This window comes from Microcaecilia unicolor, chromosome 9, assembly GCF_901765095.1.
Source record: "Microcaecilia unicolor chromosome 9, aMicUni1.1, whole genome shotgun sequence".
Taxonomy (NCBI): Eukaryota; Metazoa; Chordata; class Amphibia; order Gymnophiona; family Siphonopidae; genus Microcaecilia; species Microcaecilia unicolor.
The window spans coordinates 225,781,784-225,808,602 of record NC_044039.1 but is presented as its reverse complement, the minus strand read 5'-3'; the positions used below and the strand labels follow the sequence as shown (position 1 = coordinate 225,808,602).

The window sequence follows — 26,819 nt, the reverse complement described above, 5'->3', positions numbered from 1 at the left end:
GCTTCACTCTACTTCCGGGTCACTGACTGAGGTTTCATGGACCATGATGTGACGTCATTTGGTGGCGACACGCACAGGGGGACAGAGGGAGCGAGCAGGCATGGTAAGAGAGATATAGCGCTGTTTCTATATATCACTTCCCAAACACACTTCTGTCTCACCCACTCTCAAAAGCCAGTACAGTACTCTCTTCCTATAACACTCCTGCCCCCACGACCACCACCTAACCCCCTCTCAGCACTACAGGGTTCTCTTTGTGCAACACTACTCCCCTCCCCTCCTATCCAACTCCCTCTCAGGTGTACAGGACTCTCTTCCTATAACACTCCTCCCCTCCCCACCCCACCCCACTATCTAACCCCCTCTCAAAAGCCAGTACAGGGCTCTCTGTGTTCAACTCCCCTCCCCCCTATCCAACTCCCTCTCAGGTGTACAGGACTCTCTTCCTATAACACTCCTCCCCTCCCCCCTATCCAACTGCCTCTCAGGTGTACAGGACTCTCTTCCTATAACACTCTTGCTCCCCCCCCCCCCCATCTAACCCCCTCTCAGCAGTACAGGACTCTCTGTGTGAACACTACTACTACTTAACATTTCAGTACAGGACTCGCTGCTGTAACACTCTCACTGCTGTCACCCCTAAGACAAAGTTAATTCTGACAAGAAGAAGAACATGTTTTTTTGGTTTATTGGAAGACTTGCGTATTAGTGGACTATAATAGTTTCGCTTTCACTGGAGAGTGGTACAAGGTAAAGGGAGGGGGGTAGGGAAATGGGACTTGATATACCGCATTTCTGAGTTGTTGTTTTTTTTTGCAACTACATTCAAAGCGGTTTACATATATTCAGGGACAATGGAGGGTTAAGTGACTTCCCAGAGTCACAAGGAGCTGCAGTAGGAATCGAACCCAGTTCCCCAGGATCAGAGTCCACTGCACTAACCACTAGGCTACTCCTCCGCTTCCAGACTTGTACCTGGAAAAGATGCTTCTAAACTGGATTTCCTTTAAGCCCTTTCAGAGTGCTGTGTTGCCTGAGCAGGTAGAGCCCCTCATGGAACCAAGGCTGGTATACTATACACCTAGTGGAAGATCATTTGCAGATGTGCTGATCAGATATTGCTGTACAACAGCATTCCAGATAGAAAACCGGTCAGATGGTGAAGAGAGACAAAATAAGGGGTGGATTGCAAGTGGAGGAGAGGGATTGTTTAGGGAAATCTTGCCTGACCAATTTACTTCAGTTCTTTGAAGGAGTAAACAAACATGTGGACAAAGGGGAGCCGGTTTTTATTTATTTATTTATTGCATTTGTAGCCCACATTTTACCACCTTTTTGCGGGTTCAGTGTGGCTTACAATATGATATAAAGGATGGAAATACAATTTGTTACAACTTGGTTATGGATTACATTGTGTAGAGTTAAGCGAGACAGTCAAAGTAACATTAAGGAATATAACAATGGAACACAGACATTGAAACATTGGAAGGGGGCAATGGGAGGCTTAAAGGGCAATATTTAGGCATGAAGACATATGGTATACATATTTCTCTGAGAGGAGGTATGAGTGATGTGAGATTACGGGGATGAGGTTGCAGAAGTGGATGTATGATGCATTAGTGAACAGTGAGTGTGGACTTTATGTGTTTTGGCTCTTTCCGTATATTTTTTCAAAAAGATGGGTCTTCAATAATTTGCGCAAGGAAGCTTGTTCGTGGATCGTTCTTAAGTTGCGCGGCAGGGTATTCCAAAACTGCGTGCTTATGTGAGAGAAGGTTGACGCGTGTAGTGTATTGTATTTCAGGCCCTTGCAATTGGGGAAGTGAAGGTCGAGGTAAGTTCGAGATGATCTTTTGGCGTTTCTGGGTGGTAAGTCTATTAGCTCAGACATGTAGGCTGGGGCTTCGCCGTGAATGATTTTGTGGACTAATGTGCATACTTTAAAAGTGACGCGTTCCTTGAGTGGTAGCCAGTGTAGTTTCTCTCGTAATGGCTTTGCACTTTCATATTTTGGTTTTCCGAAGATGAGTCTGGCTGCTGTATTCTGGGCTGTTTGAAGTTTCCTCAGTATTTGCTCTTTGCAACCAGCGTATAGTGAGTTGCAGTAATCCAGATGGCTGAGTACGAGGGATTGCACTAGGCTGCGAAAGACGGATCTTGGGAAGAATGGTCTTATCCTTTTCAATTTCCACATGCAGTAAAACATCTTTTTAGTTGTGTTGTTTGCGTGAGTTTTGAGTGTTAGGTGGCGGTCGATAGTGACTCCAAGGATTTTGAGCGTTTCTGAGATTGGAAGGTTTAGGTTTGGTGTGTTTATAGCGGTGAATTCCTTTGTGTTGTATTGGGAGGTGAGTATCAGGCATTGAGTTTTTTTCTGCATTTAATTTCAGACAAAATGCATCTGCCCATGTGTTCATGATGTGTAGGCTTTGATTGATTTCATTGAAGATTTCGTTGATGTCTTGTTTGAAAGGGATGTATATTGTAACATCATCAGCGTATATATATGGGTTGAGGTTATGGTTTGATAGGAGTTTAGCCAGGGGGATCATCATTAGGTTGAAAATGGTTGGTGAGAGGGGTGATCCTTGTGGTACTCCGCATTCAGGTGTCCATGCCTTAGACGTGGTTGAGTGTGATGTGACTTGATACGAATGTAGGGTTAGGAACCCCTTGAACCAGTTCAGGACATTTCCTCCAATGCCAAAGTATTCAAGTATGTGTAGCAGGATTCCGTGGTCAACCATATCGAAGGCACTTGACATGTCAAATTGTAGAAGGAGTATATTGTTGCCAGTCGCAATTATTTGTTTAAATTTAGTCATAAGGGTGACTAATACTGTTTCTTTGCTATGATTCGACCGGAATCCTGATTGGGCATCATGCAATATTGAGTGTTTGTTTAGATAGTTTGTGAGTTGTTTAGTTACCATTCCTTCGGTTATTTTGGTTATTAGTGGTATGGATGCTTCTGGCCTGTAGTTGGTTATTTCGCTCGTGCTTTTCTTTGTATCTTTAGGAATTGGGTGAGTAAGAATTTTCCTTTTTCTTTTGGGAAGAGTCCGTTTTGTAGCATGAAGTTTACATGGTACGTTAGGTCTATTATGAATTGTTGATATTGTGTATCTGGATTTTAAAAAGGTGTTTGACAAGGTACCTCATGAAAGGCTACAGACGAAATTGGAGGGTCGTGGGATAGGAGGAAAAGTCCTATTGTGGATTAAAAACTGGTTGAAGGATAGGAAACAGAGAGTGGGGTAAAATGGGCAGTATTCACAATGGAGAAGGGTAGTTAGTGGGGTTCCTCAGGTGTCTGTGCTAGGACCGCTGCTTTTTAATATATTTATAAATTATTTAGAGACTAGTAAAAAAGGCCCGTTTCTTAACGCAAAGGAAACAGGCGCTAGCAAGGCAATCCCCCACCCTCCCTCGCTGTGTTGCTCTGTCCCCTCCGAGTTCCAAACCCCCCCTCCCTCCCAGTTCAAGCCCTCCCTCCCAGTTCAAGGCCTCCCTGGCCTCCCACCCACCCAGTTCAAGGCCCCCTCATGCCCTCCCACCGAGTTCCAGACTCCGCCCTCCCTCCGTATTCAACACCCCCCCCTCCGCGTTAAGGACCCCTGGACCCCCCTTCCGCAACCCTGTAGATCCCCCTTGTCGCCAAAAACCATCCCCCGCCACCATCGAGTACCTGTGCTGACGGAGGACCCCAACCCCCGTCAGCCGAAGTTCTGTTCTCGTCTTTCCTGGCGTTGCTTCCTGAATGATCTTCTGTTCAAGTTTCTGTGCGTGCGTCTGACGTCAGACACACGCAGAGGAACTTGAGCAGAAGAGCATTCAGGAAGCAACGCTGCGAAGGCCAGAACAGGACTTTGGGGGTTGGGGGTTGGAGTCCCCCGTCAGCACAGGTACTCGACAGCGGCACGGGACGGTTTTTGGCGGGAGGGGGGTTGACAGGGTCGCGGAAGGGGGGTCCAGGGGGCCATAAGGCGGAGGGGGGTGTTGAATATGGAGGGAGGGTGGAGTGTGGAACTCGGTGTAAGGGGACACGGGGTGTTGATGTTCTTCGGGTGGGGGGGGGGGGGGTTGGTGATGCTCCAAGGGGGAGGGTCTGTGTTGCCCGGCTCCCTGCCACTTGCTCCGAAGTGGCAGGGAGCGGCGCACTGACAGCTGTTTCCCAGGCCTTGGAATCAGCTCCCTTTGCCTTGGAATCAGCTGTCAGTGACGTCACTGACATCAGTGCATTCTAAGCTGCCTAGCAGACCACCTCCGAGGGAGCCTCGGTCCCAGGCACATTAGAAAGTTGGAAGTGAGAATTATTATATAAGATGGGAGTAACTAGCGAGGTCATTAAATTTGCTGATGACACAAAGAGGCATATTTTCAAAGCACTTAGCCTTCCAAAGTTCCATAGGGTTCTATGGAACTTTGGAAGGCTAAGTGCTTTGAAAATATGCCTCAAAGTTATTCAAAGTCGTTAACTAACGACAGGATTGTGCAAAATTACAGAAGGACCTTACGAGACTGGGAGACTGGGCGGCAGATGACGTTTAATGTGAGCAAGTGCAAGGTGATGCATGTGGGAAAAAAGAACCCGAATTATAGTTACGTCATGCAAGGTTCCACGTTAGGAGTTACGGACCAAGAAAGGGATCTGGGTGTCGTCGTCGATAATACACTGAAACCTTCTGCTCAGTGTGCTGCTGCGGCTAGGAAAGCGAATAGAATGTTGGGTATTATTAGGAAAGGTATGGAAAACAGGTGTGAGGATGTTATAAGGCGACCGCACCTTGAGTATTGTGTTCAATTCTGGTCGCCGCATCTCAAGAAAGATATAGTAGAATTGGAAAAGGTGCAGCGAAGGGCGACTAAAATGATAGCTTGGATGGGACGACTTCCCTATGAAGAAAGATTAAGGAGGGTAGGGCTTTTCAGCTTGGAGAAGAGACGGCTGAGGGGAGACATGATAGAGGTATATAAAATAATGAGTGGAGTGGAACAGGTGGATGTGAAGCGTCTCTTCACGCTTTCCAAAAATACTAGGACTAGGGGGCATGCGATGAAACTACAGTGTAGTAAATTTAAAACAAATCGGAGAAAATCTTTCTTCACCCAACGCGTAATTAAACTCTGGAATTCGTTGCTGTAGAACGTGGTGAAAGCGGTTAGCTTGGCAGAGTTCAAAAAGGGGTTAGACGGTTTCCTAAAGGACAAGTCCATAAACCGCTACTAAATGGGGAAAAATCCACAATTCCAGGAATAACATGTATAGAATGTACGTTTGGGAAGCTCGCCAGGTGCCCTTGGCCTGGATTGGCCGCTGTCGTGGACAGGATGCTGGGCTCGATGGACCCTTGGTCTTTTCCCAGTGTGGCATTACTTATGTACTTATATATCCCTGGAGGATGAAGGCACAGGGAAGGTCTTGTGTCTCATCCTTCTTTCTAGTTCCTCGCCCAAGTGAATGATTTGACCAGGGGATGGGCACAGCAGAAAAATCCAAGAAGGTTTGGGAGCGTAGAGACAGAACTTGTGGCCTAGTGGTTAGGATGGTGGACTTTGGTCCTGGGGAACTGTGGAACTGAGTTCGATTCCCACTTCAGGCACAGGCAGCTCCTTGTGTCTCTGGTCAAGTCACTTAACCCTCCATTGCCCCATGTAAGCCACATTGAGCCTGCCATGAGTGGGAAAGCGCGGAGTACAATGTAACAAAAAAAAAAACAATAAAAAAAAAAAACGTAGTCTAGGGTGTGGCCAGAATTATGGGTTGGAAAACAAATATGTTGCTTTAAATCTAAATCAGAGAGTAGAGAGAGAGAACAATAATCTTGAGGGTGCAGGTCATCGTAGTTGAAGTCACCAAGAACAATCAGATTGGTGTAGAGTGACAGCATTAGAGAGAGGTTGTGCAAGAGAGTCCCCAAGGAAAGTAGGATAGGAAGTAGGTATGAAGAAGTTAAGCAGGCGCTCATAATAGAGAAGAGTTCTGTGCGTACTTCCGTTACTGGAGCCAAGCTAGCAGCAATGAGTGCTACTCCTCCACCCGTGTGAGAGTGCCTTCAACAGACAGAGAATGCAGAATTTCTGGGGGGAGACACTGAAAGAGAAGAGTCTCCTGTCCGACAAACATCCAAAGAACAGCTTTCATACTGTATTACTAGTATCCAAAATGCATATCAAATCTGATGAAGATAAAAGTAAAAATGTTGACCACAACACTGTAGGGAAAGTTTCTGTTGAACTTTCTACAAGTGTTTGCCAACTGACTAGCAGAAAATGAACATTAAGAAGCAATCTTTGGTTTGAATCCATGATTATTATTATTATTTTTTTAAATAACAAAAATGTATAGTTATATTCAGGTATAAACAAGTTGCAAATGTATAATAGTAACCAGAACAGTACAACAAGTACTATAGAGAAAGCATGAGTACAATGAGTGTATAAATACTCTCGGATAACAAAGTGGCTGACCTTTGTGAGTTATATACTAGCCGGTCAAGAGAGTAATCTAGGTACAGGCAGAGTCAATAGGCAGGCAGCAGGCAAGTGAGTAATCCAGGTACAGGTAAAGTCAATAGGCAGGTAGCAGGCAAGAGAGTAATCCGGGCACAGGTAAAGTCGATAGGCAGGCAACAGGCAAGAGAGTAATCCAGGCACAAGTAAGAATAGGCAGGCAGCAGGCAAGAGAGTAATCCAGGTACAGGTAAAGTCAGCAATGAGGGACAAAGTAGAGAAGAAACAAACTACTGTGCAAACCTACCAAAGTAGAAGCCGAAGCATGGAGTCCAGGAAGAGCTCAGCTGATAAAGTGCTGGCATCTGACTTCAGCAGGGACCAGCAGGGAGGAGTACAGCCATAGGACAAGAGCAGGGGAAGGAGGAACTGGAAGACCACTAGGAGAGAAGCAAAGGAAGCCAGGCAGTGAGAGAGCAAATTCAGGAAGCAAAGCAATCAAGGAGCCTGCAGCCAGAGAAGAACAACAAACACATGGCTCAGGGCTGTGCCAGTCGTGTGTGGGTCGACAGGACCCTGTGCAGCCCGAGGACGCCGCTTGCGTTGAGGTAGGAGACATGACAGGCGCTGGTTATTCTGGGTGATGGCTTTCAGTTGGAGTTCTCCCCTCTGGTAGCTCCTTTCTTCTTACAGTCTCCTTGTCGGGGGGCCTCTGGCAGCTCAGAGCAGAAGCTCAGTTGAGGTGCTGCAGGCCCTTTGAGCACGGTCTGGTCAGTTCTCCTATTTTGATGTTCCCAGTTAGATGGGAGCGGTGCAACCCAATTGAGATCTCTAGGGTCCACCAGTTAACTTTTTCGGATGGTGACCCTGAAGTCTGTGCTCCCGTCCGTTCAGAGAGAGAGCTGTCTCTGCTCTTGAGACCAGGGAGGCGTAATTACCTTACCCTCTTGGGGCTGCTTCTGCAGTTTTTTTCCAATTCTGGTCCCGACCATTTGGTCTCCTCACGGGCCCGGGGACCTTTTCCTAGGTCGTGCGTGTAGCAGTCTTTCTACGGAGACGGAGGTTTCATTTCCTCCTGCACTTGGACAGCTGGCTAATCCGAGCCTCCTCTTCCCAAGCCTGTGTAGAAACTCCTTCAACAATGGTCCGCCTCCAGTTTTGTTTTTTCTTTTCTGGTTTGGGTGTTCAATTTCAGTGGGGGTGGCTGGCGCCAGCACACCAACTTGGAGCATCTAGGTGTTCTTTTCGATTCCCTGTGAGCTTAAGTGTTTCTCACTGAGGGTCGGCGCTTTAAGTTTGCGCACTGGATTCTTTGCTTCTGCTTCGTTCCCAGCTTCCAGCCTGGGACTTTGTACAGCTCCTTGGTTCTGTGACAGCGGCCCTGGAAGTAGTACCTTACCCTCAGATGCGGCCAATTTATAGGACCCTGTTTAGCTCCTGGTCTCAGGTCAGAAAGACCTGAGGTGGTTGTGGCTTCACCAGTCAACCCTAGGGAGGCCCTCCCCGCTCCTGCCTAGGAAAGTGGGGTCTACGGTTGACAGTTTCTTGGGCTGGGGGGGGGGCCCTTTGCAGGGGTCCCCTGGCACGGCTCTTGGTTTCCAGTAGAGGCGCATTGGCCCTCTGGAGCTGTGAGGGGTGCGCTAAGCTCTGGAGGCTTTTGCCCCGCTTTTGGGAATGCTTTGGTTTGGGCCTTTTCGGACATTGCTATGGCACTAGCCTCTTCTACTAGCTGGGGGGGGGGCGACTCCTAGCAGTCTGCTGGCTCTGGAGCCCAACTGGTTAATGGCCAGAGCAGAGAGACACCTGTTGTGCCTTTCGGCGGGTTTGAGGGTCCCTCTTGTGGGGACCAAGCTTAGCAGGCACGCTCAGACTTCCAGCGATTGGGAGCTGTCAATCGAGCCGTTACAGCTGCTGATGTGTCGATGGGGCTTGGTTCTCTTGGCCTATTCCTATGTCACTGTTCCTCAGTTTCCTCAGCTGTCACAGGCAAGAGGACTCTCTGGGTCTAGACACCCTGCTGCGTTTGAGCGAGGGACTCCTGTATGCCTTCCCCCGTGCCGGAGTGGGGGAGAGTGGGAGACCTTCGGGATACAGTGCTCCTGTTCTCCACCCTAGACATGGTTCCAGTGCTATGCAGATCTTGTAAAGCTCCTAGTTGGGGAGCTAATGCGATTCCCTCAAGTTTGAGGTTCTTCTGGTAGGACCTGGTGGTCATAGAGGATTCTTCTCCCTTTGGTCTTACTGCCTGGCCCTTGAGAGGGCTCAGCTGAGGAAGAAGTATTGGTTTCAGTCCTGGCTTCCCTGCTCTTCTTCCTTGACGCCTGCCAGTACTTTGCTTCCTCCCTGGGCCATTTCCTGGCATTTTTGCGGGAGGGAGTATCAAGGGCTGGCGCTGGGTTCCTTGTGGGTTCCAGTGGTAGCCCTGGCTTGCTTTCAGGGTCGTTGGCAGACGTCTTCTTTAGCGGCTCTTCCGTTGTGATTCGTTTTCAGAGAGGTGTGGGTCGCGCTGCCCTTCGCGTGCCTTTTCCGAATGGGATTTTATGCTGGTCCTTCGGCTGCTGCAGCACTCTCCATTTGTGCCCCGTCGCTAAGTGATCCTGATAGTTCTCACGTAGAACTCGGTGTTATTAGGGCGCTTCCATTGGCCTCTTGCTTCTTGCAACTTCAGGCTCCTTAGAACCCTTTCTCCGTCTTTGTTTTGGAGGTGGGGCCTCGTTTCGGGCAGTACTGTCCTTCTTGCCCGAGCGATTGTTGGTTTCTTTTTATTTAGTCGTCAATATGCCTCTTGCAGGCGTCTGAACTTTCACAGGGCTCTCTTGTGTTTTTTCAAGGTTCCCGATGTCTTCTGCCTTTCGTATAGAACTTTTGTACAGTTTGGTAAACAGCAGTTGGGTCTCATGGCTTCCAAGGCTTCCTTTGCCCGGTGGGTGAAGGTGGCCATGGTTTCTGCTTGTATTCTGGGAGGCTCTTCTCCTTGTGTTGGAAGGCACACTCTCCTGGGCGTGTGACTACATCTCGGGCAAAGGCTTCTTTGTCTTCTCTGATGGATATTTGTAGGGCAGAGGCATGGGCTTCTTTGCTTTCCTTCAGTAGCATGATGGTATAGTGGGGGCCACGCATGCAGCAGCTGCATTGGGGGTGTCAATTCTGCTTGTGGCAGGTTCGGCTTCCCACCCTCGTAGGGATAGCTTTTGAACATCCCACTCATCCTGGAATAGTGGGAATGAAAGTAATAGAAGGAGAAATTAGGACTTACCTGATAATTTTCTTTCCATTAGTTCTTCATACTATTCCAGGAGCCCTTCCGTGGTTCGACGCCCTGATTGGTGGCTCTATGCACAGTCTTTGTATCCTGTTTTCCAGGAACCTTGTCTTCGAATGGTTCTTGGGGCTGGATGTGTTGATTGCTGACCATGCGCCTGATTGGGCGTTCTTCCTTCCTTGCTTGAGGACTGATACTGAGGAGCTGAGCTGCTAGCAGGGAGCTATGTAGTGGTGCTCACTTCTGTATTTTGTATCTCCACCTGCTGGTCGATGGACATAACTACCCACTTGTCCTGGAATAGTGTGAAGAACTAATGGAAAGAAAATTATCAGGTAAGTCCTAATTTCTCCTTCCTGCTTAGTCCTACGCTGCACCCCACCCCCACCATACCATTGAGTAGTTTTCTACTACACCTGGCCATTTTCCAAACCACCTCTTCCCTAACCCCTCAACTCCTAGATGAAAACATTAACAACCCCTCCCTCTCAACTCAGCAACATCCCCTCAATTGATCTGGAGTCTCAACTCAACCCCCATGGATAGGACCTATAAGAGACCATCATGGTACATCCAAGGTTGTGCCCTCCAAGGACCCAGACTTCTTCAATACTGTTCTCCGCCGGGTTTTCTTAGCCTTTGCTGGATGGTCAGCCCACAGGATGGGAATTTACTTTTTTTTTTTTAATCATAATGTCCAGTGAAAAGCTGGCTCGCAGGGCAGTACAAGCAGGATTAAACAGAAGTTATGCAGGCACCCAAGGCTTTTGCAGCTGTCTCCTAGCACACCTTGACACGGTCCTTGCATTTTTCAGTCTGGGAAAATACCCTTTAATGAGAGATCATTGTATAATCTGTAACAATTGATAGCATGAACCTATTCAAAATCTTCCATAGTACATCTGAGAAAACTTCCTGTATCATGACAAAATCCAGTTCCCTCCCTGGGTATCTGTCGTTGAAGAGGTCCTCCCGATGGTTCTTCTCTTGGAAACACAACATAGCAATAGTTCTTCTGTTCCGCATATATTTGAGAAGGTTCAACACAAATCACGAAGACAAGAGGCTGGACATTATTCCAGGAATGACATTGCAAATCTAATTTCATAGTAATAGTTAAACTTAAGTTTTATAACATTTTTAGCTGTTTCCTAAATTAACCTGTAATTGGAAATAAGTCTAAGTTGGATAGGTAATTCTTTCCATAATTTTGCTAAGCAAAAGAAGAATCTAATAGTTGTGCAGATTTATTACCCCTGAGATTTGGGAAATTTAAGTAATACATATTACAAAAAGGATGATGGCCATTTGTCCGAGAGACAAAATAGTTGATGCATGTATACGGGGGCCTGACCTTGTTGGATTTTAAATAAAATTTGAACAGGATTCTAGGCCAATCTAATAGGAAGAGACATGATCACTGTTCAATAAAGGAAAAAAAACAAACAAACTGTTAAACTTCGGATAGTTTGTAAAAAATTTTTTAACAGATTTGAGACAAGCCTCAAAAATATTACAATAATTGGTTTGTTAGAGTAAAAGAGCCTGAACCAGCAACTGAAAGCAATTTTGCCTGCAAAGAATAGTTAAGCTGTGGAACTCGTTGCCGGAGGATGTGGTAACAGTGGTTAGTGTATCTGGGTTTAAAAAAAGGTTTGGATGAGTTTCTGGAGGAAAAGTCCATAGTCTGTTATTGAGATGGACATGGGGGGATCAGTAGCATGAATCTTGCTATTTGGGTTTCTGCCAGGTACTTGTGACCTGGATTGGCCACTGCTGGAAACAGAATACTGGGCTTGATGGACCATTGGTCTGACCCAGTTTGGCTATTATGTTCTTTCTTTTTTATTTTTTTAAATAAGTAGGTTTATATGAGAATTGAAAGATAAAGAATCCCCAAAATACTAATTTCTGACTAAAGCCTATATTCCTTACCTTGGATTCTAATAGAGTTTGCGGTAATGGACTGAAGTGCTGTTTTTGCACTCAATTGTACTTGTCAGAATTATTCTCATCTTTAGACAGTTCCAAAGAGGTTGAAACACAATGTCCTAGGATGAATGCCAGTTTATGCGATGCTACTAGGAAGAATACTGCCTTTTCTTTTTTCACCTTTCTGTTAGAGAATCTGACGTGCTCACAGTATTCGTCTGTCTTTGTCCATCTCCTTTCTCAACATCTTGATAATAAAATTAGTGTACAGAAAAGATGATGGAAAAGCCAGTGTTCAGGTTTTGTGTAGAAGTCTGTGTAATGCTTTACCTTCCCTTTCCTCTCTCTCGGGGTGTTTGTATAATTTTCCTCATGCCCATTCTCAGGTCTATGCCTTTCTTATACTCTCTGGCCCATTTATGCATGTTGTGTTGTAGCCTGATGCCTAGATCTACAGCCTAACGCCTTTTTTTTTTTTTTGTAGGGAAAACAGAAGAAAAGCAAGAAGTATGCAGCCATGAAACGCATGATCAGCCTTCGAGACCAGCGCATGTGAGTTGACCTGTTGGTGTATTAGTAGTATTCATTTACACAGAGCCGCACTTGCGTGTTTTTTGCATTGCTTGACTGATGTGCTCATCTCATTCCCAGTTTATTTTCCCCTCTTTTTAGTAAAGAGAAAGAACGAATGAAAACCAAACAGAAAAAAGAGCAGGATCCAAGCAACTTAAAAGAGAGAGAAATGTAAGAGACTGACGGGGAATGTGGTGTTCGATTAGAAAAGTGATGTATTTATGTTATTTAAAGATTTGCTCAAACAAAAATTTCAAAGTGGATTATAGAGTTACATACATCATCTATTAGTAATGAACTAGTAACATCACATTATCTCCTGCGCTGTTCAGTTTGTTCCTGGTGACCTTAGTGATGTTGATTCAGTCCATGGTGTCAATTTTTTATATATGCAGGTGACATCCAGCAGTTGTATGCATGTGATACTGTAGATATGACTTTAGTTGGTCCTCTGAATTAATGTTTGGATTAAGTAGCTTCATGGCTTAAGGGGACCACTGGCTCCACCTTAACCCTTCTAAATCTGAACCAACTGTGTTTTCCAGTAGAGGTCCTTTATCATTTTTTGCATCCCACTTTATTCTTGGTACCTCGGTGCCCTGAAAGATTCAGAAAAAAAACATTTTAGGAGTTCAGCTTGATGATAAACTCTTTAGGTCTTTCCTTTTGTAACCAATAAAGAACTGAAGACCTTAATCCACACTAAATAGAATTTCTTAGTGTCAATTCCACTGTTCTGAATGAGTGGGTTGTTATCCCCTCCTACCAGCAGATGAGAGTAGAGAAAACTGAATTCTACCCAGTGACATCTCTGTATAAGCTGTGGTGCTCCCTGGAACAATCCAGTATTTTCCTCTACCTTCCAGCAAGTGGTAGGTCAGCTATTGATGTTCCTGTCCCTGGCCTAGATCCAGCTGTGGCCGCACAGTGTGGTTCAGCCTAATGGCTGCTCCCAGGTTTATGGTCTCTGACCGTGCCTGATCAAGCGCGGAGCTTGGCTACACAGCCCCTTGTTTGTTTATTTGTTACATTTGTATCACACATTTTCCTACCTATTTGCAGTTTCAATGTGGCTTACATAGTACCAGACCGGCGATCGCCAATATCGGTATGAACAAATACAGAGTGATGTTGTAGTAGAAGACGGTTCATGTGTTAGACACATTAGGGGATCGTAAGGGGGAAGAGTTAAGTTATGTCCAGTATGAGCTTTGTGCTTTGTTGCACTGTTTAATTCAACATTTTTGTTATTGATGACAACTGCATAAAGTACATCCAAGATCCAGCAGATACAATACCGCCAACAGCAAAAAAACACAAAATAAGGAACAATAACAAAATTTATCAACCGTTTTAACAAATTTCTCCCTCCCCTCCCTACCACCCCAACCCCACCACCCCCTCCCTCCTTAACAGAGAATCCCCATCATATCAGGTCATATGTCAAAAGGCCAGAACAACTATCAGAGCAATATCTACAAGGGTATATCATTAAGTAGGAGGCTGCGTGCCCTAGGAGAAAGGCTGTGTACAAAGGGCTCCTTAACCATCCAAAACCACTTCTTCCGCTTTGCCGTCAAATAAGCAGAGCGGGCCAACATCTGTATCGCATGCCGCCAATGCCACTGAGTAGGAGCATCTCCTTCACACCAAGTCTGCAAAATAACACTTCACCCTCACCATGCATGTTTTATATAGGAAATAGCGCTGTCCTTTGGTCAAAAGTCCCCTATTTTGTACCACCCCTAGCACAAAGCTGGAAGGAGCAAAATTGGAGGGCAAAAGAAACAGTGTATTGACAAAGAGAAATATCTGTTGCCAATAATCTCTTATGGCTGGACAAAACCATAAAGCATGGGAGAGGGTATTTTCTTCCGTCCCACAGTTTCCACAATGCAAAAAAGTTGCACATTGAGCATGAAATGCCTGTCTCGGAGAAAAATATGCTCGGGTAAGAAGTTGAAGCAGGTATTCCCTATATTTCGCATTATAAACAATTCGTGGAATAAGTTGTAACATGGCAAAAAATCTCTCCTCCCCTACAAGGAATCCTAATTCCACTGTCCACCTCACCACTATCAGGGCATAGGAACGCTTGGGCTTCAACAGTGTTAATTGCCTTGTGAAAATAGGCCACTGACATTCGTGTCACCTGAGTGCAAGTAAAAAAGATTGCAAGCGAGTCACTACTCCCACAAACATCCCCCACTTATAAGATGGAACACATAATGAGCAATCTGAAAATAAGCATAAAGATTACCCATATGCGGAGACAAAGTGCCCACAACACTACCATAGAGTTTAAGAGCACCTGCGTCACTCAGCATATCCGCCACACATAAATATCCATGTCTGCCCTATGCTGAAACACTAAAGAGTCTAATTCCAGGTAAAAGCCAGATTCCCTTCTATAGGTAGAAAATCCGTTGAAAAAGGTGTGCAATGCCAATAAGTAAGCAAAGTAATCCAAGTGGCCTGCATAGATTTTAACAGGACATTATTTCGCACAGACCTAGACAAATCCGTCCCCCGTGGATGTAAGAGGTAACGAGGGTGCAAGGGATAGAACATTGCCTTCTCCATTGTCCAGGGAGTATAAACTTCAGTTTCTAATATCCAGTCCCGTAAATGCCGAAACAGACATGCCACATTAGATTGATGATGAATATTAGGAATCCCCATGCCTCCCACCATCCAGGGCCTGATTATAAAGTCCATAAGTAATTTGGGTTTTCGGCCATTCCAAAGAAATCTACCCACCATGCGATTCAACGTCCTGATACCTTTTTTTCAAAAGCCAGTATTAAACGTAATTATGATGTGGGTGGAATCACTGTGGATTAATGGTTCTCTTGTTTTTGTTTTCTGATCTTTCTCTCCAGCCCACAGTATCCCTCCTGTTTGTTCTTTCAGTATAACACAAACCTGGGACCTCCGTATTACATCTTGGTTGATACCAATTTTATCAACTTCTCAATTAAAGCAAAGCTAGATCTGGTGCAATCAATGATGGACTGTCTTTATGCAAAATGTAAGTTTCTGTACGCGTCATATTTTAGTCACAAGACTAACAGTCTTTTGTGACGTGCTCTAATTCAGTGAGTTAATAAATCACTAGGAATGAGAGTCCTTGTTCATGACACAGCAAGTTTGTGTTAGCATAATCCAAAGCACATCGAAAGGCCAAACAGTTGGGCCTGATGTTCGTAAGTGCTGAGAAGATGTTGCACCTTGTATGGCCAACGTAGCAACAGTGAAAGAATCTGAGATACTGTGTGACGTTGGAAATTAGTGAAGCATGGGACGTACACGATAGGAAAAGAATCTGATACTTTTGTGAGGTTGGAAATTAGTGAAGCCTGGGACATGTACACAATAGTAAATTGGACTTTTTAGAGTTTACATGCCACAGATTATTTTTATGTCCTAGAATTCTGGGCATTCAGTTTGGCTGGTAATTCTCACAGGGATACAAATTTGTGATAAGTTGTCTCGTAATTGCAGCCACATTTCGACCAGATAAAAATAGTTATTCTAGTAACATTGGAAATAAGAGCAATTTAAGAGCATTATTTATTTATTGCACTTGTATCCCACATTTTCCCACCTATTTGCAGGCTCAATGTGGCTTACAGAGTCCTGTTATGGCATAGCCATCCCAGGGTACATAATACAATTGATGATATATTATGAGCCACCCCATCCCGTCTGCTCAATAGCAGTTTATCCTTGGGTTCCTGTATGGAAACCGACACCCACAACCCTGTCCTCTGGCTGTTAGCCAGTCTTTCCAAGTAGCACAGCTTCCTCTTAGGGTTGTAGCTACATCGAGTGGCAGTTTATCTAAATGCTTTTCTTTTACTTTTGACGGAATCATTCTGCTGCTAACTGCAGATATGCCATGCCTTCTAGGAAGCACAATATGGTTATACCATACACCACGTGCAGGTCACATCAGTATCAGCTGTGTAAAATATGCCGTGTTCATGGATTCATCTTCCATATTTCCTTCTCATTGCTGGGTGATAGATGATGAATCCTTTCCCAAAAGAGCTTACAATCTTAGTTGGTGTGTGATTAAATGACTTACCTAAGGTCCTAGGAAGTGTCGGTGGTGGAAACGGGATTTGAACTGTAGCTTCCCTGGTCTTAGCCTATTTTTTCTAATAAATTGGTCAGTATTTCTCATTAAGGACTTTCCCATCTCTGCAGGCGTTCCCTGTATTACAGACTGCGTAATGGCAGAAATTGAGAAACTGGGACAGAAATACCGCGTGGCATTAAGGTAGGTAGAGAAAGTATTTAACAGAGGGAACGTGACTAGAATGTTATGGTTCACCTTTTATTGGTTAATCTTGTTTATTCTTCACCAGGAATCCAGTCAGGGCTAATTAAGTACAAAGACTGCAATATTTTTAAGTTGACATGGTTTTAAAAGCTAGAATCTATAGATATAAAGGTATGCCCTCTCTAATGGTAGGTGCTTCATGTTCAGTAAATAAACATCGTATTTTCCCTTCCTCCCTCCCTTGAGAATTATGTTTCAATCATTTTTATTAGAAACAGGTGAATGAACAGTATACAATTTTGCTCAGATCTTTTAAAGAATTAACATATTAATAACGCTATTAACAAAGGTGTGCTTCAAACATATCTAACTGCCCCACCCCTCTTCCCCCCTCTCAACCCCCTTTCTCCACCCCTCTCCCGTCCCTATGAACCTACTAGTCAAACCACAGGTATTCAAGTCCTCTCATCTTCCTACACAATCTCTCAGTTTAGAAGTCTACTTCGTGCTGCTGGTTGTAAGGTATCCCAAAAATTTGCCCAGGTTTTTACCAGCTTTTTCCCTTCAGCAGAGGAGATATCTGTAATTCTGCATCGTTCCAGTTTCAGAAGCTCGATCATGTTTGTCCTCCAGGCCCCAAAAGAAGGGCCCGTGCCCTCTCGCCAGGTCAGCAGGATGGTCTTTTTTCCACTCTGTGAAGTCCTGGAGGGGCAGGCCCTGCACATTCGTATCTTCCAAAAAGTAGCAGTGCTTGTCTCTGTATTGTGCTGCAGCTCCAATACCGTTTGGTTTCAGCTAAAATTTGAGACCAAAATCTCACAACCCCTTGAGAATTATATATGATGCACCTGTGCACTTTTCTCTGGCAGAGCCTCGCTTACTTGTTTACTAATGGATTCTTCTCATGATCCTTCTTTTGATTGCAGGATAGCCAAAGATCCAAGGTTTGAGCGCCTGCCATGTTCACACAAAGGAACTTATGCAGATGACTGCTTAGTGCAGAGAGTCACTCAGGTAGAGAGTTTCATTACATTCCGCTATTTGCCCTGGTTTTATGTTTAGTGTTTTTTTTTTTACTCTCTGTGTAGTAGTTTTGATTTGATAACTTAATTCTAACTGTGGGAAAGGCTATAGGGGCGTTGTTGGCAGGCTCCATATGGCTTGGAACTTCTCAGATTACAAATTTTAACCTCGCATATCTTCCTTTTTCTAGCATAAGTGTTATATTGTGGCTACAGTGGATAGAGACCTAAAAAGGAGAATCAGGAAGATCCCTGGAGTTCCCATCATGTACATTTCAAACCACAGGTCAGATGACAACTGGTAATGCATGAAGTGGGTGTGTAAATGTTCTGTGTGTGGCAGAAATAGTACTTGGGAAGTCGAGGAGAGTAGACAGATCTCAGGGAGAAGTTGAAACTATTCAAGATAAAATCCATGTGTTAAATTGCAAGATTTCATAATTCAAGGAACCGGTGTAGGAGAAAGTGGGATGTTTGACCACGGAAAACCAAAACCTGGATAGATTGATCTTAAAAAAAACTTGTTTATTGATGAGTCTTTTTTCATCAATAAACACGTTTTTTAAGATAAATCTATCCAGGTTTCGGTTTTCCGTGGTCAAACATCCCACTTTCTCCTATACCTGTATTCTCCCATGGGGTGTTCGAGTTCTCCGCTTGTTTGCGGATTTGTTTGAACATATAATTCAAGGAACCAGCATACTATATAGTAGAAAGTTCTGTTAAAGATCATTACATAGGCATGAGAGAGATTCATATGTCTTCTAATTTGTTGCGAATACGGATTCCAGCTGGGCAGTAGAACTTAAAAGAGCAGAATTTGAAGTGGTTGTATCAAGCTAAATAAGTTTCATGAAGGTCATTAGCTAGGAAATAGAACAAAAATGCTGTATCAATTATTTAATCTTATAAAAAATATTCACACTGTGAGTGCATACACAGATACAACCCTTTTGGGGGGTGTTATTGGGGTACCTGACACGTAGCATAAATTCTAATAGAAATAGGTCTCTGGTAATACCAGGCTTAGTGAGTGAAGTGTCAGAACCATATGTGTTCCCTCTTATCCTTAGATCTAAACTCACTACACCCTAAATAATAAAGAACTAGCTCCACAACTAAGTATTATAAAAATAGTGCACATTTATTCACAAAAGCAGCAAAGATAACGTGCAAAGAAGGCAAGAATAGAGACACAGGAAGTCTTATCATAGAAATAGCTCAGAGTAAATGCACATAAATCCCTAACTAGACTCCTAAGTAAAAGGGTCACACTGAGACCACAGCACTTATACAAAAGTACATGGCACACACACTACCTGATGCAGACTTCTAGATGGCATCATGGTCAGTCAGATTCCATCCCAGGAGTGGACCTGCGCTGAAGGTCAACACAGCAGCCCCTGTATCAGATATGAGCCCCTTTTTATACAGAACTCACAGGTTGCAGCTGGGCTAATGGTGTACATTTGGTCTTGTGGGGGTGATGCACACGTAACATTGTTATTCCCATTGTTGTGCCTTCAGGGGCCCCGACATTGTCTCACTGATGGGGTCACCTTGACAAGGAGCCAGGATTTCATAAATAATGTGCAACTTTGCCAACCAGAGCACTTTCAAGCTGCAAGGGTAGTTCCAACAGATAACAGGCTGTCCTGGTCATGATGTCGATGCTGATAACAACCTTGTTCTAGCTTCAACAAATAACAGGCTTTAGCAACAAAAGTTGGAATAACTCCAAGTCTGCATCCTAAAGTCAGGTTATTAATACTGGATAGTGCCATGCATTATAATCCCATACATCTTTGTTATATAGGAGCACTTAAAATTCTTGTTTTGTTCCTACAACACCATCATGCAAAAATCTTCACACCCTTTTACGGTATTCACGTTCTGTGATGGATGTAATATGCGATGCATTTAGAACTGTGTGCTTTTGACTCATGATGCAGTAAACAAAACGGCACATTACCACAATGTAAAATAAAATGTGTACTGACAGAAAAAACAGTGCACACCATCATGGTCACACGTTGCTGTTTTTCTGCATTGGATGGAATTCTGTTTTTCTCATTTCCTTTTGCTACATGAGCTAATCCTCATTTGCACATGAACAGGAGAAAAGAAAAAATAAACACTTATTCCCCCTCCCCAGTCTGGTCTAGGACACCTGGCCAGTGAAGGTCCTCAGTAGGAGAACCCTAGTGCTGCACCACACAAACAAGAAAAGTCCCTGCGATGAACCGTTGTATCGCTCCATGGTGCGACCGCACCTGGAGTATTGTGTTCAGTACTGGTCTCCGTATCTCAAAAAAGATATAGTAGAATTGGAAAAGGTACAGCGAAGGGCGACGAAAATGATAGTGGGGATGGGACGACTTTCCTATGAAGAGAGGCTGAGAAGGCTAGGGCTTTTCAGCTTGGAGAAGAGACGGCTGAGGGGAGATATGATAGAAGTGTATAAAATAATGAGTGGAATGGATCGGGTGGATGTGAAGCGACTGTTCACGCTATCCAAAAATACTAGGACTAGAGGGCATGAGTTGAAGCTACAGTGTGGTAAATTTAAAACGAATCGGAGAAAATTTTTCTTCACCCAACGTGTAATTAGACTCTGGAATTCGTTGCCGGAGAACGTGGTACGGGCGGTTAGCTTGACGGAGTTTAAAAAGGGGTTAGATAGATTCCTAAAGGACAAGTCCATAGACCGCTATTAAATGGACTTGGAAAAATTCCGCATTTTTAGGTATAACTTGTCTTGAATGTTTTTACGTTTGGGGAGCGTGCCAGGTGCCCTTGACCTGGATTGGCCACTGTCGGTGACAGGATGCTGGGCTAGATGGACCTTTGGTCTTTCCCAGTATGGCACTACTTATGTACTTATGTACTTAGGAATAACAGGGAAGGGATGCTGGCCAGCAGGGCCTGCTGAGAGACTGGGCCGGGCCTGGGGCAAGGCCGCCCCGGGGCCCTGCCCATCCACACCCCCCCCCCCCCCCCCGAGGTCGCTGAGAGCGGGACACAGGGAGGGAAGGAGGCCCGAAGGGAGGCGATCTGCTGCTTGCAGCGCTTTCACACGGAGGTGAGAGGCGCTGTGATTTCAATTCAGGGGGCCCGGCCTGGTGGCAGACGGTCGAGGACTGTGCTGCCGGGCCCGGAGAATTTTGTCCCCCCTGCCCCCCTCCTCTCGGCGGCCCTGCTGGCCAGCTAATATATCGTGTACCCAGAGGTTGATTGTAGCACAATGTATTAAATAGCAAGATACATACAGACTCAACAAGGACTGTATTTTGGCAAAAATATTGCCTGCCTCAGGAGTCAAGTAGCTAAAAAGCATATAAAAATAATTTTATATATTTATATACATCTATCTATATCTATATCTATCTATTTGTCTATATATATAGTTAGATAGATATACACATTAAATAATTAAGACAATGGAAAGAGGTAATTGCTGAAACCTAAAAAAAAAAAAAACTAAGAGCATCAATATATTAGATAAGAGCTATAAATAAAGAAACATATTAGAACTACTATATCCCCAAGGGCTGGAGACCCCTAGGAGTGCAACCTTATAAGCCCTATAGGCAGCTGCCTGGGTAGAGTATCCAAGTAACACTTCAAAATTCAGTCACTATGTGCTGAAACATGTTGGGCTGATGGACTAGCAGTTTTTTTTTTTTTTTTACCATATTTTTTATTAAGGTTTTCAAAATACAGCATAAAAGGATACACAAAAGCAAACCAAAAAAAAACACACCATGGCATCTAAGTGTAAATATAAGAACGTTCCATGACAATACCTAGTGGCAAAGGACTAGCAGCTTTTAAACTAGAACCTAGGGGAAGGCTGATAGTCATTCAAAAGTGCATGATTTGGAACAAGGTATCTTTCAAAGGTATCACCAAAACGGGAAAGACAGGGTATCCCGATAGCGATGTTTCTATAGATACCATAATAGACCTGGTGTCTGTAAATAAAAAGCAGACAAAAGATTGCAAATTAACACTGTCAACTGCTGAGCAAGATGTAAATAGGAACAACAAACATAGTTTCAAATGTCTATATGCAAATGCCAGAAGCCTAAGAAATAAGATGGGAGAGTTAGAATATATTGCACTAACAACAGACATCTCAGTGACCTGGTCAAAGGAGGATAACCAATGGGACACTGTCATACCAGGGTACAAATTATATTATAGTGACAGGGTGGATCAAATTGGTGGAGGGGTAGCATAATATGTTAAGGAGGGCCTTTAATTAAATAGATTGAAAATTCTGCAGGAAACAAAACACATCTTGGAATCCCTGTGGATTGAAATTCCCATGTATAAAGGGGAAAAGCATAGTGATAGCAGTGTACTACCGTCCACCTGGCCAGGAAGATCAGATGGATGTTGAAATGTTATCAGAAATTAGGGAGGCTAACAAACTGGGGAACACAATAATAATGGGTGACTTCAATTACCCTGACATTGACTGGGTAAATATAATATCAGGGCATGCTAGGGAGGTAATATTCCTTGATGAAATCAAGGACTGCTTTATGGAGCAGCTGGTACAGGATCTGACAAGAGAACGAAAAATTCTAGATCTAGTGGAGCACATGATCTGGTGCAGGAGGTAATGGTGCTGGGGCCACTTGATAACAGTGATCATAGCTGAAATTGGGTGGCGGAGCAGTTGGGGGGGAAGAGGGGGTGGTGGTTGGGAGGCGAGGATAGGGGAGGGCAGACTTATACGGTCTGTACCAGAGCCGGTGATGGGAGGCGGGACTGGTGGTTGGGAGGCGGGAAATACTGCTGGGCAGACTTATATGGTCTTTGCCCTGAAAAGGACAGGTACAAATTCAAGGTAAGGTATACACATATGAGTTTGTCTTGGGCAGACTGGATGGACCATGCAGGTCTTCTTCTGCCGTCATCTACTATGTTACTATATGTTACTATGTTACTATAATATGATCAGATTTCATATCGGCTTTGGAGTAAATACACACAGGAAATCCAATAAATTAGCATTTAACTTTCGAAAAGGAGACTATGATAACATGAGAAGAACGGTGAAAAAAAAAAGAGGGGCAGCAGCGAACTTCAAAAACTTACATCTGGTGTGGATGTTGCTCAAAAATACCATCCTGGAAGCCCAGGCCAAATATATTCCGCATATTAAAAAAGGAAGAAGGAAGACCAAACGACAGCCGGCATGGTTAAAAAGTGAGGTGAAGGAAGCTATTAGAGCTAAAAGAAAATCCTTCAGAAAATGGAAAAAGGAACAAGGAAACGACTGAAAATAATAAGAAACAGCATAAGGAATGTCAAGTAAAATGTACAGTGCTGATAAGGAAGGCAAAGAGGGACTTTGAAAAAAAAGATTGCGTTGGAGGCGAAAAACATATAGTAAATTTTTTTTAGGTATATTAAAAGCAGGAAGCCGGCAGAATAATCAATTGGACTACTAGATGACCGAGGGGTAAAAGGGGCACTCAAGGAAGACAAAGCCATAGCGGAGAGATTAAATGAATTCTTTGCTTCGGTCTTCACCGAGGAAGATTTGGGAGAGATACCGGTGCCAGAAATGGTATTCAAAGCTGACGAGTCGGAAAAACTGAATGAAATCTCTATAAACCTGAAGGATGTAATGGGGCAATTTGACAAATTGAAGAGTAGCAGATCTCCTGGACCGGATGGTATTCATTCCAGAGTATGGATAGAATTGAAAAATTAACTTGCGGAACTATTGTTAGTAATATGTAATTTATCTTTATAATCAAGCATGGTACCAGAAGATTGGAGGGTGGCCAATGTAACGCCGATTTTTAAAACAGGTTCTAGAGGAGATCCAGGAAATTATAGACTGGTGAGCCTGACGTCTGTGCCGGCCAAAATGGTAGAAACTATTATAAAGAACAAAATTACAGAGCATATTCAAAAGCATGGATTAATGAGACAAAGCTAACACGGACTAGGCAGGACACAAAGCTGACCTACACAGACATACAACAGAACTAAGGCTGAAGCTGAGGTAGAGGGGACTAGAACAAGCAAGGCAGACTAGGCAGGACACAAAGCTGACCCACACAGACAAACAACAGAACTATGGCTGAAGGCTGAACCTAGCACACAAACAGACCGAGAAGAACAGAAGCAGAAGTGCACACAGGCACCCTAAACAAAGAATCAAGACAGAAGTGCCCACAAACACACAGACAATAAACAAAGCAACAAGAAATCAAGGCAGAAGTGCCCACAGGCACACAGACAATAAACAAGGCAGAAGTGCTTCACTGCACACGGACTAACCTGGAGACCTTTGGCATTGCAAAGGCCCTGAATGAAAGTGCAGCACTTCCTTATAAACAGGACAGAGGCAGGAAATACACACTGAACACCAAAGTGAGGCTTGAAACACACAGGAAAGAAACAACCATGCAGACAGTAGCCAGCTCAGCAGCAGACCATCGGAAGTAAGGTGAGTCAGAGAGGGATCACGACCACAGTCGTGACATGGGCCTGCCCAGTCTATATTGGAGAACAACCTGCTTGGTGGTATATAGTGCCAATCACAGAGAATGTTGATGTATTCTCACTAGAGCCTATTTTTCACAGGTACAGGCGTATTATGCTGACTGTGTCACTATCTCTCAATGTTTTAAGTGTGGGGGGACAGGGAAGTACTCTTTCCCATGTCTTTTGGTCCTCTACTTTTCTACAAGGTTTCTGGGCTCAACTGACTGTGTACTTAGAGACAGTGTTGGGTAAATCTCTTATTCCTTCACCATTGGGCATTTTGTTTGGGGAAAATAGAACATTGTGGTCCCCTATCTTGCTCTGAGCAGTTCTTTTTGATGAAAGCCTGTATTATTGGAAAGAAATGCATTTTACAACATAGTCTTTTAGACTCTCTGCCTTCTTTTTGGCTCTGGAGAAATACTTTGCATGCCTTGCTGATGTCGGAGTCGTGGGATGCTTGCCTTATGACCAAACAAAATAAATCTTTTTGGACAGTATGGGGCAGTTATATACAGTCTCTTCCCTCTAGAGCATGGAGTTTAGTATTAAATGCTTTAGATTTATAATCTACAGTTTGTATTGCTGCCGCTGGGATCATTTCTGATGTGATTGTCATTAAGGGGGGGGGGGGGGGGTTGGGTATGTTACTGCGGAGGGGAATACAGTAGATGAGGGGTTTCATTTCTTTGGTGGTGGAGCTCTGAGTCCCAGCTCTTCATCTTTGTTCTCAGAGATTTTATTGGGTCTATTCTGTTCTGGGGAGTTTAGGGGGGTAAGTTCAGGGTTGGATTTGTTTATAACATTCACCATTGAGACGACATATTGTTTTTGGGGGGGGGGGGTTTGCCTTGTTTATTGAATTTTTCAATAAAATGGACTTAACCTAACGTTGGGGTGTGGGGGAGGGAGGAACTGGGATTTGGATAGGAATGTGATGATTCAGGTGGAGGGTCATAAGAGTCCAGGCTCTCCAATACCTTTTGGAATGTTGTTCAAGCTCATCTTTGTTCTTGACCGATTAGTTTATATTGATTGTTATTATGTTGAAATTGCAATCAAAACATTAAAACCTTAAAGGTACAGGCAACGCAATCTGTTAAAGATAATGCTTAACATATATTCATAAACAACAAACAGCCTGCCTCCCATGGAGATGGGGGCAGAACAACCATTCCCTATTTAACTATTCCACCCCACTTATGATTTAAACATTTATATTCAGTTGTTTGAAATGCTTCAGCTTTGAGAAAAGTCTTTTCATCCTTTCATCATCAGCTATCCCCTTTGTCATCTTTGTTACTCTCTGAAATTTTTATTACATGGGAGAACCAGAACTGCACACAGTGCAGTGTCACCAGGGACCTACACAGAGGAAAGTGATAGGAATTATTCAGGAATGGAGAATACAACTAACGTTCTATTATTTTAGTAGCCACAATACAAGTGGGCTGCAAATTTCAATGTATTGTCCACAGTGACTCCAAAGATTTTTTTTTTTCTTCTTGGGTGGTAACTCCTGACTCAGAATTGAGCATTCTGTCACTTTAGTTGTCCACATTAAATTTCATCTGCTATTATACTTAAGTCCCCTAGTCTCACAAGATCCTTCTGGAAATCCTCACAATTTTTGGCTGTCTTAACAACTTTGAATAATTTTGTGACAGTTGCAAATTGATCATCTCGCTTGCATTATGGACTTTGGGGAAACTTCACTCATGAGCCTTTTTTTATATACATGTGACCATTTAGTTCTGCTCTTTTAGCCAGTTTTCAATCCACAAAAGGGCAAGCCCCTCCTTTATAAAGCTATAAACAAACAAACATATTATCCATATGTTTGTTTACAGCTTCCAAATAATATAATTGATAACATAGTAACTTAGTAAATGACGGCATAAAAAGACCTGCATGGTCCATCTAGTCTGCCCAACAAGATAAACTCATATGTGCTACTTTTTGTGTATACCTTACCTTGATTTGTACCTGTCCTTTTCAGGGCACAGACCGTATAAGTCTGCCCAGCACTATCCCCGCCTCCCGCCACCGGCTCTGCCACCAACTCTCGGCTAAGCTCCTTAGGATCCATTCCTTCTGAACAGGATTCCTTTATGTTTATCCCACGTGTGTTTGAATTCTGTTACAAGATATGCCTCTGCTGCATGCATGCTGACTCATTCACATGAAATCTCCCAGAATTTATTCAAACCTCCTTTAAAGCCAGCTGCTTTAACATCACTCCTTTCAAAAAGGAGACTTGTCCTGGAAGCCCAGACTAAATGTGTTCAGTGAAAGTGAAGCTTAGAATGAAGGTGGAGGAGAGAGATACCTGTGACTATCAAATGCTGAATAATTCTGTGTGTCTTGCTGCTTTTCTATTCATTCTCTCTCTATTTTTGACTTTCAGATATAACATTGAGAGGATGCCAGATGATTATGGAGCTCCCCGGTTCTAACCTCCTGCTGTCACAGTGCAAAGCTGAAGAGAATGTAATGGGTTTACTGATCTCCCTATCTGTAACCTTCTGTCCGAAGAGTTCCTGGCCACTCAAGAATTACTTAGGCTCATCTCCTAAAATATATGTATATATACACACACTTTAAATAGAAACGCTGGATGTATAACTTATACATTTAGCAGCTGAAAATTGCTGCTTACACATGTTCAGAGTAATTGTTCGCACAAAATGGTTTTTGAAATGCAGATTTACATGTGGAAACGGTCTCTTCTTTTGTTTTCCGTTTGGTCTGATTGATAAAGTGGGAATGGAATTTT

The 26,819-nt window shown here is 43.8% G+C and overlaps 1 protein-coding gene across 1 annotated transcript; it reads left to right on the top strand.

The window, feature by feature from the left end:
• The first annotated feature begins 14 nt into the window (after positions 1 to 14).
• Positions 15 to 26,819, top strand: FCF1 (FCF1 rRNA-processing protein). Its single transcript, XM_030213869.1, has 8 exons — positions 15 to 103; positions 12,132 to 12,199; positions 12,320 to 12,391; positions 15,103 to 15,251; positions 16,433 to 16,505; positions 17,435 to 17,522; positions 17,722 to 17,816; positions 26,451 to 26,819. Exons 1-8 carry the CDS (start codon positions 101 to 103, stop codon positions 26,497 to 26,499), a joined length of 597 nt encoding a protein of 198 aa, XP_030069729.1. The 5' UTR covers positions 15 to 100; the 3' UTR covers positions 26,500 to 26,819.